General features: G+C 52.5%; 2 protein-coding genes across 2 annotated transcripts; both read right to left on the reverse strand.

Annotated features, from left to right (window-relative positions):
• Positions 1-1,575: 1,575 nt before the first annotated feature.
• LOC134033899 (mucin-5AC-like) lies at positions 1,576-5,589 on the reverse strand (the record flags this gene model as incomplete). Its single annotated transcript, XM_062478185.1, has 3 exons — positions 1,576-2,178; positions 2,647-3,483; positions 4,852-5,589. Coding segments are annotated over 3 exons (2,178 nt in total), but the record flags the coding sequence as incomplete, so codon positions are not given.
• Positions 5,590-6,966: 1,377 nt separating this feature from the next.
• On the reverse strand, positions 6,967-12,705 carry LOC134033901 (mucin-5AC-like; the record flags this gene model as incomplete). The annotated part of the gene is made up of 3 exons (XM_062478186.1): positions 6,967-7,680; positions 8,590-9,366; positions 12,202-12,705. Coding segments are annotated over 3 exons (1,995 nt in total), but the record flags the coding sequence as incomplete, so codon positions are not given.
• Positions 12,706-14,096: the final 1,391 nt, after the last annotated feature.

The following is a 14,096-nucleotide window of genomic DNA, read 5'->3' on the forward strand; positions in this document are numbered from 1 at the left end:
GGTTGCAGTGGGAGAAGCTGTGGTTGTTGTTGGAGCCTCTGTGCTAGTTGTAGGAGTGGCTGTTGTGGTTTTTGGAGCCTCTGTGGTAGTTGAAGGGCCAGATGTGGTTGAAGTGGGAGAAGCTGTGGTTGTTGTTGGAGCCTCTGTGTTCGTTGTAGGAGTGGCTGTTGTTGTTGTTGGAGCCTGTGTGGTAGTTGTAGGGCCAGCTGTGGTTGTAGTGGGAGAAGCTGTGGTTGTTGTTGGAGCGTCTGTCGTAGTTGTTGGGGCAGCTGTTGTTGTTGTTGGAACCTCTGTGGTAGTTGTAGGAGTGTCTGTTGTTGTTGTTGGAGCCTCTGTAGTTGGGGCAGCGGTTGATGTTGTTGGAGTGTCTGTGGTAGTTGTAGATGCAGCTGTGATTGTAGTGGGAGAAGCTGTGTTTGTTGTTGGAGCCTCTGTGCTAGTTGTAGGAGTGGCTGTTGTTGTTGTTGGAGCCTCTGTGGTAGTTGTAGGGCCAGCTGTGGTTGAAGTGGGAGAAGCTGTGGTTGTTGTTGGAGCCTCTGTGCTAGTTGTAGGAGTGGCTGTTGTGGTTTTTGGAGCCTCTGTGGTAGTTGTAGGGCCAGCTGTGGTTGAAGTGGGAGAAGCTGTGGTTGTTGTTGGAGCCTCTGTGTTCGTTGTAGGAGTGGCTGTTGTTGTTGTTGGAGCCTCTGTGGTAGTTGTAGGGCCAGCTGTGGTTGTAGTGGGAGAAGCTGTGGTTGTTGTTGGAGCCTCTGTGCTCGTTGTAGGGGCAGCTGTGGTTGTAGTGGGAGAAGCTGTGGTTGTTGTTGGAGCCTCTGTGCTCGTTGTAGGGGCAGCTGTGGTTGTAGTGGGAGAAGCTGTGGTTGTTGTTGGAGCGTCTGTCGTAGTTGTTGGGGCAGCTGTTGTTGTTGTTGGAACCTCTGTGGTAGTTGTAGGAGTGGCTGTGGTTGTAGTGGGAGAAGCTGTGGTTGTTGTTGGAGCCTCTGTGCTAGTTGTAGGAGTGGCTGTTGTTGTCGTTGGAGCCTCTGTGGTAGTTGTAGGGACAGCTGTGGTTGTAGTGGGAGAAGCTGTGGTTGTTGTTGGAGCATCTATTGAGGTTATAGGTGCAGCTGATGTTGTAATGGGAGCACCTTTTGTCGTTGTTGGAACCTCTGTGGTAGTCGTAGGAGTGGCTGTTGTTGTTGTTGGAGTCTCTGTGGTAGTTGTAGGAGTGGCTGTTGTGGTTTTTGGAGCCTCTGTGGTAGTTGTAGGGCCAGCTGTGGTTGAAGTGGGAGAAGCTGTGGTTGTTGTTGGAGCTTCTGTGTTCGTTGTAGGAGTGGCTGTTTTTGTTGTTGGAGCCTCTATGGTAGTTGTAGGGCCAGCTGTGGTTGTAGTGGGAGAAGCTGTGGTTGTTGTTGGAGCCTCTGTGCTCGTTGTAGGGGCAGCTGTGGTTGTAGTGGGAGAGGCTGTGGTTGTTGTTGGAGCCTCTGTGCTCGTTGTAGGGGCAGCTGTGGTTGTAGTGGGAGAAGCTGTGGTTGTTGTTGGAGCCTCTGTGCTCGTTGTACGGGCAGCTGTGGTTGTAGTGGGAGAAGCTGTCGTTGTTGTTGGAGCGTCTGTCGTAGTTGTTGGGGCAGCTGTTGTTGTTGTTGGAACCTCTGTGCTAGTTGTAGGAATGGCTGTTGTGGTTGTTGGAGCCTCTGTGGTAGTTGTAGGGCCAGCTGTGGTTATAGTGGGAAAAGCTGTGGTTGTTGTTGGAGCCTCTGTACTAGTTGTAGGAGTGGCTGTTGTGGTTTTTGCAGCCTCTGTGGTAGTTGTAGGGCCAGCTGTGGTTGAAGTGGCAGAAGCTGTGGTTGTTGTTGGAGCCACTGTGTTCGTTGTAGGAGTGGCTGTTGTTGTTGTTGGAGCCTCTGTGGTAGTTGTAGGGCCAGCTGTGGTTGTAGTGGGAGAAGCTGTGGTTGTTGTTGGAGACTCTGTGCTCGTTGTAGGGGCAGCTGTGGTTGTAGTGGGAGAGGCTGTGGTTGTTGTTGGAGACTCTGTGCTCGTTGTAGGGGCAGCTGTGGTTGTAGTGGGAGAAGCTGTGGTTGTTGTTGGAGCCTCTGTGCTCGTTGTAGGGGCAGCTGTGGTTGTAGTGGGAGAAGCTGTGGTTGTTGTTGGAGCGTCTGTCGTAGTTGTTGGGGAAGCTGTTGTTGTTGTTGGAACTTCTGTGGTAGTTGTAGGAGTGGCTGTTGTTGTTGTTGGAGCCTCTGTGCTAGTTGTAGGAATGGCTGTTGTGGTTGTTGGAGCCTCTGTGGTACTTGTAGGGTCAGCTGTGGTTGAAGTGGGAGAAGCTGTGGTTGTTGTTGGAGCGTCTGTCGTAGTTTTTGGGGCAGCTGTTTTTGTTGTTGGAACTTCTGTGGTAGTTGTAGGAGTGGCTGTTGTTGTTGTTGTTGGAGCCTCTGTGCTAGTTGTAGGAATGGCTGTTGTGGTTGTTGGAGCCTCTGTGGTAGTTGTAGGGCCAGCTGTGGTTGAAGTGGGAGAAGCTGTGGTTGTTGTTGGAGCCTCTGTGTTCGTTGTAGGAGTGGCTGTTGTTGTTGTTGGAGCCTCTGTGGTAGTTGTAGGGCCAGCTGTGGTTGTAGTGGGAGAAGCTGTGGTTGTTGTTGGAGCCTCTGTGCTCGTTGTAGGGGCAGCTGTGGTTGTAGTGGGAGAAGCTGTGGTTGTTGTTGGAGCCTCTGTGCTCGTTGTAGGGGCAGCTGTGGTTGTAGTGGGAGAAGCTGTGGTTGTTGTTGGAGCCTCTGTGCTCGTTGTAGGGGCAGCTGTGGTTGTAGTGGGAGAAGCTGTGGTTGTTGTTGGAGCCTCTGTGCTCGTTGTAGGGGCAGCTGTGGTTGTAGTGGGAGAGGCTGTGGTTGTTGTTGGAGACTCTGTGCTCGTTGTAGGGGCAGCTGTGGTTGTAGTGGGAGAAGCTGTGGTTGTTGTTGGAGCCTCTGTGCTCGTTGTAGGGGCAGCTGTGGATGTAGTGGGAGAAGCTGTGGTTGTTGTTGGAGCGTCTGTCGTAGTTGTTGGGGCAGCTGTTGTTGTTGTTGGAACTTCTGTGGTAGTTGTAGGAGTGGCTGTTGTTGTTGTTGGAGCCTCTGTGCTAGTTGTAGGAATGGCTGTTGTGGTTGTTGGAGCCTCTGTGGTAGTTGTAGGGTCAGCTGTGGTTGTAGTGGGATAAGCTGTGGTTGTTGTTGGAGCCTCTGTGCTCGTTGTAGGGGCAGCTGTGGTTGTAGTGGGAGAAGCTGTGGTTGTTGTTGGAGCGTCTGTCGTAGTTGTTGGGGCAGCTGTTTTTGTTGTTGGAACTTCTGTGGTAGTTGTAGGAGTGGCTGTTGTTGTTGTTGTTGGAGCCTCTGTGCTAGTTGTAGGAATGGCTGTTGTGGTTGTTGGAGCCTCTGTGGTAGTTGTAGGGCCAGCTGTGGTTGTAGTGGGAGAAGCTGTGGTTGTTGTTGGAGCCTCTGTGCTCGTTGTAGGGGCAGCTGTGGTTGTAGTGGGAGAAGCTGTGGTTGTTGTTGGAGCCTCTGTGCTCGTTGTAGGGTCAGCTGTGGTTGAAGTGGGAGAAGCTGTGGTTGTTGTTGGAGCGTCTGTCGTAGTTGTTGGGGCAGCTGTTTTTGTTGTTGGAACTTCTGTGGTAGTTGTAGGAGTGGCTGTTGTTGTTGTTGTTGGAGCCTCTGTGCTAGTTGTAGGAATGGCTGTTGTGGTTGTTGGAGCCTCTGTGGTAGTTGTAGGGCCAGCTGTGGTTGAAGTGGGAGAAGCTGTGGTTGTTGTTGGAGCCTCTGTGTTCGGAGTGGCTGTTGTTGTTGTTGGAGCCTCTGTGGTAGTTGTAGGGCCAGCTGTGGTTGTAGTGGGAGAAGCTGTGGTTGTTGTTGGAGCCTCTGTGCTCGTTGTAGGGGCAGCTGTGGTTGTAGTGGGAGAAGCTGTGGTTGTTGTTGGAGCCTCTGTGCTCGTTGTAGGGGCAGCTGTGGTTGTAGTGGGAGAAGCTGTGGTTGTTGTTGGAGCCTCTGTGCTCGTTGTAGGGGCAGCTCTGGTTGTAGTGGGAGAAGCTGTGGTTGTTGTTGGAGCCTCTGTGCTCGTTGTAGGGGCAGCTGTGGTTGTAGTGGGAGAGGCTGTGGTTGTTGTTGGAGACTCTGTGCTCGTTGTAGGGGCAGCTGTGGTTGTAGTGGGAGAAGCTGTGGTTGTTGTTGGAGCCTCTGTGCTCGTTGTAGGGGCAGCTGTGGATGTAGTGGGAGAAGCTGTGGTTGTTGTTGGAGCGTCTGTCGTAGTTGTTGGGGCAGCTGTTGTTGTTGTTGGAACTTCTGTGGTAATTGTAGGAGTGGCTGTTGTTGTTGTTGGAGCCTCTGTGCTAGTTGTAGGAATGGCTGTTGTGGTTGTTGGAGCCTCTGTGGTAGTTGTAGGGCCAGCTGTGGTTGAAGTGGGAGAAGCTGTGGTTGTTGTTGGAGCCTCTGTGTTCGTTGTAGAAGTGGCTGTTGTTGTTGTTGGAGCCTCTGTGGTAGTTGTAGGGCCAGCTGTGGTTGTAGTGGGAGAAGCTGTGGTTGTTGTTGGAGCCTCTGTGCTCGTTGTAGGGGCAGCTGTGGTTGTAGTGGGAGAAGCTGTGGTTGTTGTTGGAGCCTCTGTAATCGTTGTAGGGGCAGCTGTGGTTGTAGTGGGAGAAGCTGTGGTTGTTGTTGGAGCCTCTGTGCTCGTTGTAGGGGCAGCTGTGGTTGTAGTGGGAGAAGCTGTGGTTGTTGTTGGAGACTCTGTGCTCGTTGTAGGGGCAGCTGTGGTTGTAGTGGGAGAAGCTGTGGTTGTTGTTGGAGCCTCTGTGCTCGTTGTACGGGCAGCTGTGGTTGTAGTGGGAGAAGCTTTGGTTGTTGTTGGAGCGACTGTCGTAGTTGTTGGGGCAGCTGTTGTTGTTGTTGGAACCTCTGTGCTAGTTGTAGGAATGGCTGTTGTGGTTGTTGGAGCCTCTGTGGTAGTTGTAGGGCCAGCTGTGGTTGTAGTGGGAGAAGCTGTGGTTGTTGTTGGAGCCTCTGTGCTAGTTGTAGGAGTGGCTGTTGTGGTTTTTGGAGCCTCTGTGGTAGTTGAAGGGCCAGATGTGGTTGAAGTGGGAGAAGCTGTGGTTGTTGTTGGAGCCTCTGTGTTCGTTGTAGGAGTGGCTGTTGTTGTTGTTGGAGCCTGTGTGGTAGTTGTAGGGCCAGCTGTGGTTGTAGTGGGAGAAGCTGTGGTTGTTGTTGGAGCGTCTGTCGTAGTTGTTGGGGCAGCTGTTGTTGTTGTTGGAACCTCTGTGGTAGTTGTAGGAGTGTCTGTTGTTGTTGTTGGAGCCTCTGTAGTTGGGGCAGCGGTTGATGTTGTTGGAGTGTCTGTGGTAGTTGTAGATGCAGCTGTGATTGTAGTGGGAGAAGCTGTGTTTGTTGTTGGAGCCTCTGTGCTAGTTGTAGGAGTGGCTGTTGTTGTTGTTGGAGCCTCTGTGGTAGTTGTAGGGCCAGCTGTGGTTGAAGTGGGAGAAGCTGTGGTTGTTGTTGGAGCCTCTGTGCTAGTTGTAGGAGTGGCTGTTGTGGTTTTTGGAGCCTCTGTGGTAGTTGTAGGGCCAGCTGTGGTTGAAGTGGGAGAAGCTGTGGTTGTTGTTGGAGCCTCTGTGTTCGTTGTAGGAGTGGCTGTTGTTGTTGTTGGAGCCTCTGTGGTAGTTGTAGGGCCAGCTGTGGTTGTAGTGGGAGAAGCTGTGGTTGTTGTTGGAGCCTCTGTGCTCGTTGTAGGGGCAGCTGTGGTTGTAGTGGGAGAAGCTGTGGTTGTTGTTGGAGCCTCTGTGCTCGTTGTAGGGGCAGCTGTGGTTGTAGTGGGAGAAGCTGTGGTTGTTGTTGGAGCGTCTGTCGTAGTTGTTGGGGCAGCTGTTGTTGTTGTTGGAACCTCTGTGGTAGTTGTAGGAGTGGCTGTGGTTGTAGTGGGAGAAGCTGTGGTTGTTGTTGGAGCCTCTGTGCTAGTTGTAGGAGTGGCTGTTGTTGTCGTTGGAGCCTCTGTGGTAGTTGTAGGGACAGCTGTGGTTGTAGTGGGAGAAGCTGTGGTTGTTGTTGGAGCATCTATTGAGGTTATAGGTGCAGCTGATGTTGTAATGGGAGCACCTTTTGTCGTTGTTGGAACCTCTGTGGTAGTCGTAGGAGTGGCTGTTGTTGTTGTTGGAGTCTCTGTGGTAGTTGTAGGAGTGGCTGTTGTGGTTTTTGGAGCCTCTGTGGTAGTTGTAGGGCCAGCTGTGGTTGAAGTGGGAGAAGCTGTGGTTGTTGTTGGAGCTTCTGTGTTCGTTGTAGGAGTGGCTGTTTTTGTTGTTGGAGCCTCTATGGTAGTTGTAGGGCCAGCTGTGGTTGTAGTGGGAGAAGCTGTGGTTGTTGTTGGAGCCTCTGTGCTCGTTGTAGGGGCAGCTGTGGTTGTAGTGGGAGAGGCTGTGGTTGTTGTTGGAGCCTCTGTGCTCGTTGTAGGGGCAGCTGTGGTTGTAGTGGGAGAAGCTGTGGTTGTTGTTGGAGCCTCTGTGCTCGTTGTACGGGCAGCTGTGGTTGTAGTGGGAGAAGCTGTCGTTGTTGTTGGAGCGTCTGTCGTAGTTGTTGGGGCAGCTGTTGTTGTTGTTGGAACCTCTGTGCTAGTTGTAGGAATGGCTGTTGTGGTTGTTGGAGCCTCTGTGGTAGTTGTAGGGCCAGCTGTGGTTATAGTGGGAAAAGCTGTGGTTGTTGTTGGAGCCTCTGTACTAGTTGTAGGAGTGGCTGTTGTGGTTTTTGCAGCCTCTGTGGTAGTTGTAGGGCCAGCTGTGGTTGAAGTGGCAGAAGCTGTGGTTGTTGTTGGAGCCACTGTGTTCGTTGTAGGAGTGGCTGTTGTTGTTGTTGGAGCCTCTGTGGTAGTTGTAGGGCCAGCTGTGGTTGTAGTGGGAGAAGCTGTGGTTGTTGTTGGAGACTCTGTGCTCGTTGTAGGGGCAGCTGTGGTTGTAGTGGGAGAGGCTGTGGTTGTTGTTGGAGACTCTGTGCTCGTTGTAGGGGCAGCTGTGGTTGTAGTGGGAGAAGCTGTGGTTGTTGTTGGAGCCTCTGTGCTCGTTGTAGGGGCAGCTGTGGTTGTAGTGGGAGAAGCTGTGGTTGTTGTTGGAGCGTCTGTCGTAGTTGTTGGGGAAGCTGTTGTTGTTGTTGGAACTTCTGTGGTAGTTGTAGGAGTGGCTGTTGTTGTTGTTGGAGCCTCTGTGCTAGTTGTAGGAATGGCTGTTGTGGTTGTTGGAGCCTCTGTGGTACTTGTAGGGTCAGCTGTGGTTGAAGTGGGAGAAGCTGTGGTTGTTGTTGGAGCGTCTGTCGTAGTTTTTGGGGCAGCTGTTTTTGTTGTTGGAACTTCTGTGGTAGTTGTAGGAGTGGCTGTTGTTGTTGTTGTTGGAGCCTCTGTGCTAGTTGTAGGAATGGCTGTTGTGGTTGTTGGAGCCTCTGTGGTAGTTGTAGGGCCAGCTGTGGTTGAAGTGGGAGAAGCTGTGGTTGTTGTTGGAGCCTCTGTGTTCGTTGTAGGAGTGGCTGTTGTTGTTGTTGGAGCCTCTGTGGTAGTTGTAGGGCCAGCTGTGGTTGTAGTGGGAGAAGCTGTGGTTGTTGTTGGAGCCTCTGTGCTCGTTGTAGGGGCAGCTGTGGTTGTAGTGGGAGAAGCTGTGGTTGTTGTTGGAGCCTCTGTGCTCGTTGTAGGGGCAGCTGTGGTTGTAGTGGGAGAAGCTGTGGTTGTTGTTGGAGCCTCTGTGCTCGTTGTAGGGGCAGCTGTGGTTGTAGTGGGAGAAGCTGTGGTTGTTGTTGGAGCCTCTGTGCTCGTTGTAGGGGCAGCTGTGGTTGTAGTGGGAGAGGCTGTGGTTGTTGTTGGAGACTCTGTGCTCGTTGTAGGGGCAGCTGTGGTTGTAGTGGGAGAAGCTGTGGTTGTTGTTGGAGCCTCTGTGCTCGTTGTAGGGGCAGCTGTGGATGTAGTGGGAGAAGCTGTGGTTGTTGTTGGAGCGTCTGTCGTAGTTGTTGGGGCAGCTGTTGTTGTTGTTGGAACTTCTGTGGTAGTTGTAGGAGTGGCTGTTGTTGTTGTTGGAGCCTCTGTGCTAGTTGTAGGAATGGCTGTTGTGGTTGTTGGAGCCTCTGTGGTAGTTGTAGGGTCAGCTGTGGTTGTAGTGGGATAAGCTGTGGTTGTTGTTGGAGCCTCTGTGCTCGTTGTAGGGGCAGCTGTGGTTGTAGTGGGAGAAGCTGTGGTTGTTGTTGGAGCGTCTGTCGTAGTTGTTGGGGCAGCTGTTTTTGTTGTTGGAACTTCTGTGGTAGTTGTAGGAGTGGCTGTTGTTGTTGTTGTTGGAGCCTCTGTGCTAGTTGTAGGAATGGCTGTTGTGGTTGTTGGAGCCTCTGTGGTAGTTGTAGGGCCAGCTGTGGTTGTAGTGGGAGAAGCTGTGGTTGTTGTTGGAGCCTCTGTGCTCGTTGTAGGGGCAGCTGTGGTTGTAGTGGGAGAAGCTGTGGTTGTTGTTGGAGCCTCTGTGCTCGTTGTAGGGTCAGCTGTGGTTGAAGTGGGAGAAGCTGTGGTTGTTGTTGGAGCGTCTGTCGTAGTTGTTGGGGCAGCTGTTTTTGTTGTTGGAACTTCTGTGGTAGTTGTAGGAGTGGCTGTTGTTGTTGTTGTTGGAGCCTCTGTGCTAGTTGTAGGAATGGCTGTTGTGGTTGTTGGAGCCTCTGTGGTAGTTGTAGGGCCAGCTGTGGTTGAAGTGGGAGAAGCTGTGGTTGTTGTTGGAGCCTCTGTGTTCGGAGTGGCTGTTGTTGTTGTTGGAGCCTCTGTGGTAGTTGTAGGGCCAGCTGTGGTTGTAGTGGGAGAAGCTGTGGTTGTTGTTGGAGCCTCTGTGCTCGTTGTAGGGGCAGCTGTGGTTGTAGTGGGAGAAGCTGTGGTTGTTGTTGGAGCCTCTGTGCTCGTTGTAGGGGCAGCTGTGGTTGTAGTGGGAGAAGCTGTGGTTGTTGTTGGAGCCTCTGTGCTCGTTGTAGGGGCAGCTCTGGTTGTAGTGGGAGAAGCTGTGGTTGTTGTTGGAGCCTCTGTGCTCGTTGTAGGGGCAGCTGTGGTTGTAGTGGGAGAGGCTGTGGTTGTTGTTGGAGACTCTGTGCTCGTTGTAGGGGCAGCTGTGGTTGTAGTGGGAGAAGCTGTGGTTGTTGTTGGAGCCTCTGTGCTCGTTGTAGGGGCAGCTGTGGATGTAGTGGGAGAAGCTGTGGTTGTTGTTGGAGCGTCTGTCGTAGTTGTTGGGGCAGCTGTTGTTGTTGTTGGAACTTCTGTGGTAATTGTAGGAGTGGCTGTTGTTGTTGTTGGAGCCTCTGTGCTAGTTGTAGGAATGGCTGTTGTGGTTGTTGGAGCCTCTGTGGTAGTTGTAGGGCCAGCTGTGGTTGAAGTGGGAGAAGCTGTGGTTGTTGTTGGAGCCTCTGTGTTCGTTGTAGAAGTGGCTGTTGTTGTTGTTGGAGCCTCTGTGGTAGTTGTAGGGCCAGCTGTGGTTGTAGTGGGAGAAGCTGTGGTTGTTGTTGGAGCCTCTGTGCTCGTTGTAGGGGCAGCTGTGGTTGTAGTGGGAGAAGCTGTGGTTGTTGTTGGAGCCTCTGTAATCGTTGTAGGGGCAGCTGTGGTTGTAGTGGGAGAAGCTGTGGTTGTTGTTGGAGCCTCTGTGCTCGTTGTAGGGGCAGCTGTGGTTGTAGTGGGAGAAGCTGTGGTTGTTGTTGGAGACTCTGTGCTCGTTGTAGGGGCAGCTGTGGTTGTAGTGGGAGAAGCTGTGGTTGTTGTTGGAGCCTCTGTGCTCGTTGTACGGGCAGCTGTGGTTGTAGTGGGAGAAGCTTTGGTTGTTGTTGGAGCGACTGTCGTAGTTGTTGGGGCAGCTGTTGTTGTTGTTGGAACCTCTGTGCTAGTTGTAGGAATGGCTGTTGTGGTTGTTGGAGCCTCTGTGGTAGTTGTAGGGCCAGCTGTGGTTGTAGTGGGAGAAGCTGTGGTTGTTGTTGGAGCCTCTGTGCTCGTTGTAGGGGCAGCTGTGGTTGTAGTGGGAGAAGCTGTGGTTGTTGTTGGAGCCTCTGTGCTCGTTGTAGGGTCAGCTGTGGTTGAAGTGGGAGAAGCTGTGGTTGTTGTTGGAGCGTCTGTCGTAGTTGTTGGGGCAGCTGTTTTTGTTGTTGGAACTTCTGTGGTAGTTGTAGGAGTGGCTGTTGTTGTTGTTGTTGGAGCCTCTGTGCTAGTTGTAGGAATGGCTGTTGTGGTTGTTGGAGCCTCTGTGGTAGTTGTAGGGCCAGCTGTGGTTGTAGTGGGAGAAGCTGTGGTTGTTGTTGGAGCCTCTGTGCTCGTTGTAGGGTCAGCTGTGGTTGAAGTGGGAGAAGCTGTGGTTGTTGTTGGAGCGTCTGTCGTAGTTGTTGGGGCAGCTGTTTTTGTTGTTGGAACTTCTGTGGTAGTTGTAGGAGTGGCTGTTGTTGTTGTTGTTGGAGCCTCTGTGCTAGTTGTAGGAATGGCTGTTGTGGTTGTTGGAGCCTCTGTGGTAGTTGTAGGGCCAGCTGTGGTTGAAGTGGGAGAAGCTGTGGTTGTTGTTGGAGCCTCTGTGTTCGGAGTGGCTGTTGTTGTTGTTGGAGCCTCTGTGGTAGTTGTAGGGCCAGCTGTGGTTGTAGTGGGAGAAGCTGTGGTTGTTGTTGGAGCCTCTGTGCTCGTTGTAGGGGCAGCTGTGGTTGTAGTGGGAGAAGCTGTGGTTGTTGTTGGAGCCTCTGTGCTCGTTGTAGGGGCAGCTGTGGTTGTAGTGGGAGAAGCTGTGGTTGTTGTTGGAGCCTCTGTGCTCGTTGTAGGGGCAGCTGTGGTTGTAGTGGGAGAAGCTGTGGTTGTTGTTGGAGCCTCTGTGCTCGTTGTAGGGGCAGCTGTGGTTGTAGTGGGAGAGGCTGTGGTTGTTGTTGGAGACTCTGTGCTCGTTGTAGGGGCAGCTGTGGTTGTAGTGGGAGAAGCTGTGGTTGTTGTTGGAGCCTCTGTGCTCGTTGTAGGGGCAGCTGTGGATGTAGTGGGAGAAGCTGTGGTTGTTGTTGGAGCGTCTGTCGTAGTTGTTGGGGCAGCTGTTGTTGTTGTTGGAACTTCTGTGGTAATTGTAGGAGTGGCTGTTGTTGTTGTTGGAGCCTCTGTGCTAGTTGTAGGAATGGCTGTTGTGGTTGTTGGAGCCTCTGTGGTAGTTGTAGGGCCAGCTGTGGTTGAAGTGGGAGAAGCTGTGGTTGTTGTTGGAGCCTCTGTGTTCGTTGTAGAAGTGGCTGTTGTTGTTGTTGGAGCCTCTGTGGTAGTTGTAGGGCCAGCTGTGGTTGTAGTGGGAGAAGCTGTGGTTGTTGTTGGAGCCTCTGTGCTCGTTGTAGGGGCAGCTGTGGTTGTAGTGGGAGAAGCTGTGGTTGTTGTTGGAGCCTCTGTGCTCGTTGTAGGGGCAGCTGTGGTTGTAGTGGGAGAAGCTGTGGTTGTTGTTGGAGCCTCTGTGCTCGTTGTAGGGGCAGCTGTGGTTGTAGTGGGAGAAGCTGTGGTTGTTGTTGGAGACTCTGTGCTCGTTGTAGGGGCAGCTGTGGTTGTAGTGGGAGAAGCTTTGGTTGTTGTTGGAGCGACTGTCGTAGTTGTTGGGGCAGCTGTTGTTGTTGTTGGAACCTCTGTGCTAGTTGTAGGAATGGCTGTTGTGGTTGTTGGAGCCTCTGTGGTAGTTGTAGGGCCAGCTGTGGTTGTAGTGGGATAAGCTGTGGTTGTTGTTGGAGCCTCTGTGCTCGTTGTAGGGGCAGCTGTGGTTGTAGTGGGAGAAGCTGTGGTTGTTGTTGGAGCGTCTGTCGTAGTTGTTGGGGCAGCTGTTTTTGTTGTTGGAACTTCTGTGGTAGTTGTAGGAGTGGCTGTTGTTGTTGTTGTTGGAGCCTCTGTGCTAGTTGTAGGAATGGCTGTTGTGGTTGTTGGAGCCTCTGTGGTAGTTGTAGGGCCAGCTGTGGTTGTAGTTGGAGAAGCTGTGGTTGTTGTTGGAGCCTCTGTGCTCGTTGTAGGGGCAGCTGTGGTTGTAGTGGGAGAAGCTGTGGTTGTTGTTGGAGACTCTGTGCTCGTTGTAGGGGCAGCTGTGGTTGTAGTGGGAGAAGCTGTGGTTGTTGTTGGAGTCTCTGTGCTCGTTGTAGGGGCAGCTGTGGTTGTAGTGGGAGAAGCTGTGGTTGTTGTTGGAGCCTCTGTGCTCGTTGTAGGGGCAGCTGTGGTTGTAGTGGGAGAGGCTGTGGTTGTTGTTGGAGACTCTGTGCTCGTTGTAGGGGCAGCTGTGGTTGTAGTGGGAGAAGCTGTGGTTGTTGTTGGAGCCTCTGTGCTCGTTGTAGGGGCAGCTGTGGATGTAGTGGGAGAAGCTGTGGTTGTTGTTGGAGCGTCTGTCGTAGTTGTTGGGGCAGCTGTTGTTGTTGTTGGAACTTCTGTGGTAGTTGTAGGAGTGGCTGTTGTTGTTGTTGGAGCCTCTGTGCTAGTTGTAGGAATGGCTGTTGTGGTTGTTGGAGCCTCTGTGGTAGTTGTAGGGCCAGCTGTGGTTGAAGTGGGAGAAGCTGTGGTTGTTGTTGGAGCCTCTGTGTTCGTTGTAGAAGTGGCTGTTGTTGTTGTTGGAGCCTCTGTGGTAGTTGTAGGGCCAGCTGTGGTTGTAGTGGGAGAAGCTGTGGTTGTTGTTGGAGCCTCTGTGCTCGTTGTAGGGGCAGCTGTGGTTGTAGTGGGAGAAGCTGTGGTTGTTGTTGGAGCCTCTGTGCTCGTTGTAGGGGCAGCTGTGGTTGTAGTGGGAGAAACTGTGGTTGTTGTTGGAGACTCTGTGCTCGTTGTAGGGGCAACTGTGGTTGTAGTGGGAGAAGCTGTGGTTGTTGTTGGAGCCTCTGTGCTCGTTGTAGGGGCAGCTGTGGTTGTAGTGGGAGAAGCTGTGGTTGTTGTTGGAGCGTCTGTCACAGTTGTTGGGGCAGCTGTTGTTGTTGTTGGAACTTCTGTGGTAGTTGTAGGCGTGGCTGTTGTTGTTGTTGGAGCCTCTGTGCTAGTTGTAGGAATGGCTGTTGTGGTTGTTGGAGCCTCTGTGGTAGTTGTAGGGCCAGCTCTGGTTGAAGTGGGAGAAGCTGTGGTTGTTGTTGCAGCCTCTGTGTTCGTTGTAGGAGTGGCTGTTGTTGTTGTTGGAGCCTCTGTGGTAGTTGTAGGGCCAGCTGTGGTTGAAGTGGCAGAAGCTGTGGTTGTTGTTGGAGCCTCTGTGTTCGTTGTAGGAGTGGCTGTTGTTGTTGTTGGAGCCTCTGTGGTAGTTGTAGGGCCAGCTGTGGTTGTAGTGGGAGAAGCTGTGGTTGTTGTTGGAGCCTCTGTGCTCGTTGTAGGGGCAGCTGTGTTTGTAGTGGGAGAGGCTGTGGTTGTTGTTGGAGCCTCTGTGCTCGTTGTATGGGCAGCTGTGGTTGTAGTGGGAGAAGCTGTGGTTGTTGTTGGAGCCTCTGTGCTCGTTGTAGGGGCAGCTGTGGTTGTAGTGGGAGAAGCTGTGGTTGTTGTTGGAGCGTTTGTCGTAGTTGTTGGGGCTGCTGTTTTTGTTGTTGGTACTTCTGTGGTAGTTGTAGGAGTGGCTGTTGTTGTTGTTGGAGCCTCTGTGCTAGTTGTAGGAATGGCTGTTGTGGTTGTTGGAGCCTCTGTGGTAGTTGTAGGGCCAGCTGTGGTTGAAGTGGGAGAAGCTGTGGTTGTTGTTGGAGCCTCTGTGTTCGTTGTAGGAGTGGCTGTTGTTGTTGTTGGAGCCTCTGTGGTAGTTGTAGGGCTAGCTGTGGTTGTAGTGGGAGAAGCTGTGGTTGTTGTTGGAGCCTCTGTGCTCGTTGTAGGGGCAGCTGTGGTTGTAGTGGGAGAAGCTGTGGTTGTTTTTGGAGCCTCTGTGCTCGTTGTAGGGGCAGCTGTGGTTGTAGTGGGAGAAGCTGTGGTTGTTGTTGGAGCCTCTGTGCTCGTTGTAGGGGCAGCTGTGGTTGTAGTGGGAGAAGCTGTGGTTGTTGTTGGAGCCTCTGTGCTCGTTGTAGGGGCAGCTGTGGTTGTAGTGGGAGAAGCTGTGGTTGTTGTTGGAGACTCTGTGCTCGTTGTAGGGGCAGCTGTGGTTGTAGTGGGAGAAGCTGTGGTTGTTGTTGGAGCCTCTGTGCTCGTTGTAGGGGCAGCTGTGGTTGTAG

Source organism: Osmerus eperlanus, chromosome 14 (genome assembly GCF_963692335.1).
Source record: "Osmerus eperlanus chromosome 14, fOsmEpe2.1, whole genome shotgun sequence".
Lineage (NCBI taxonomy): Eukaryota > Metazoa > Chordata > Actinopteri > Osmeriformes > Osmeridae > Osmerus > Osmerus eperlanus.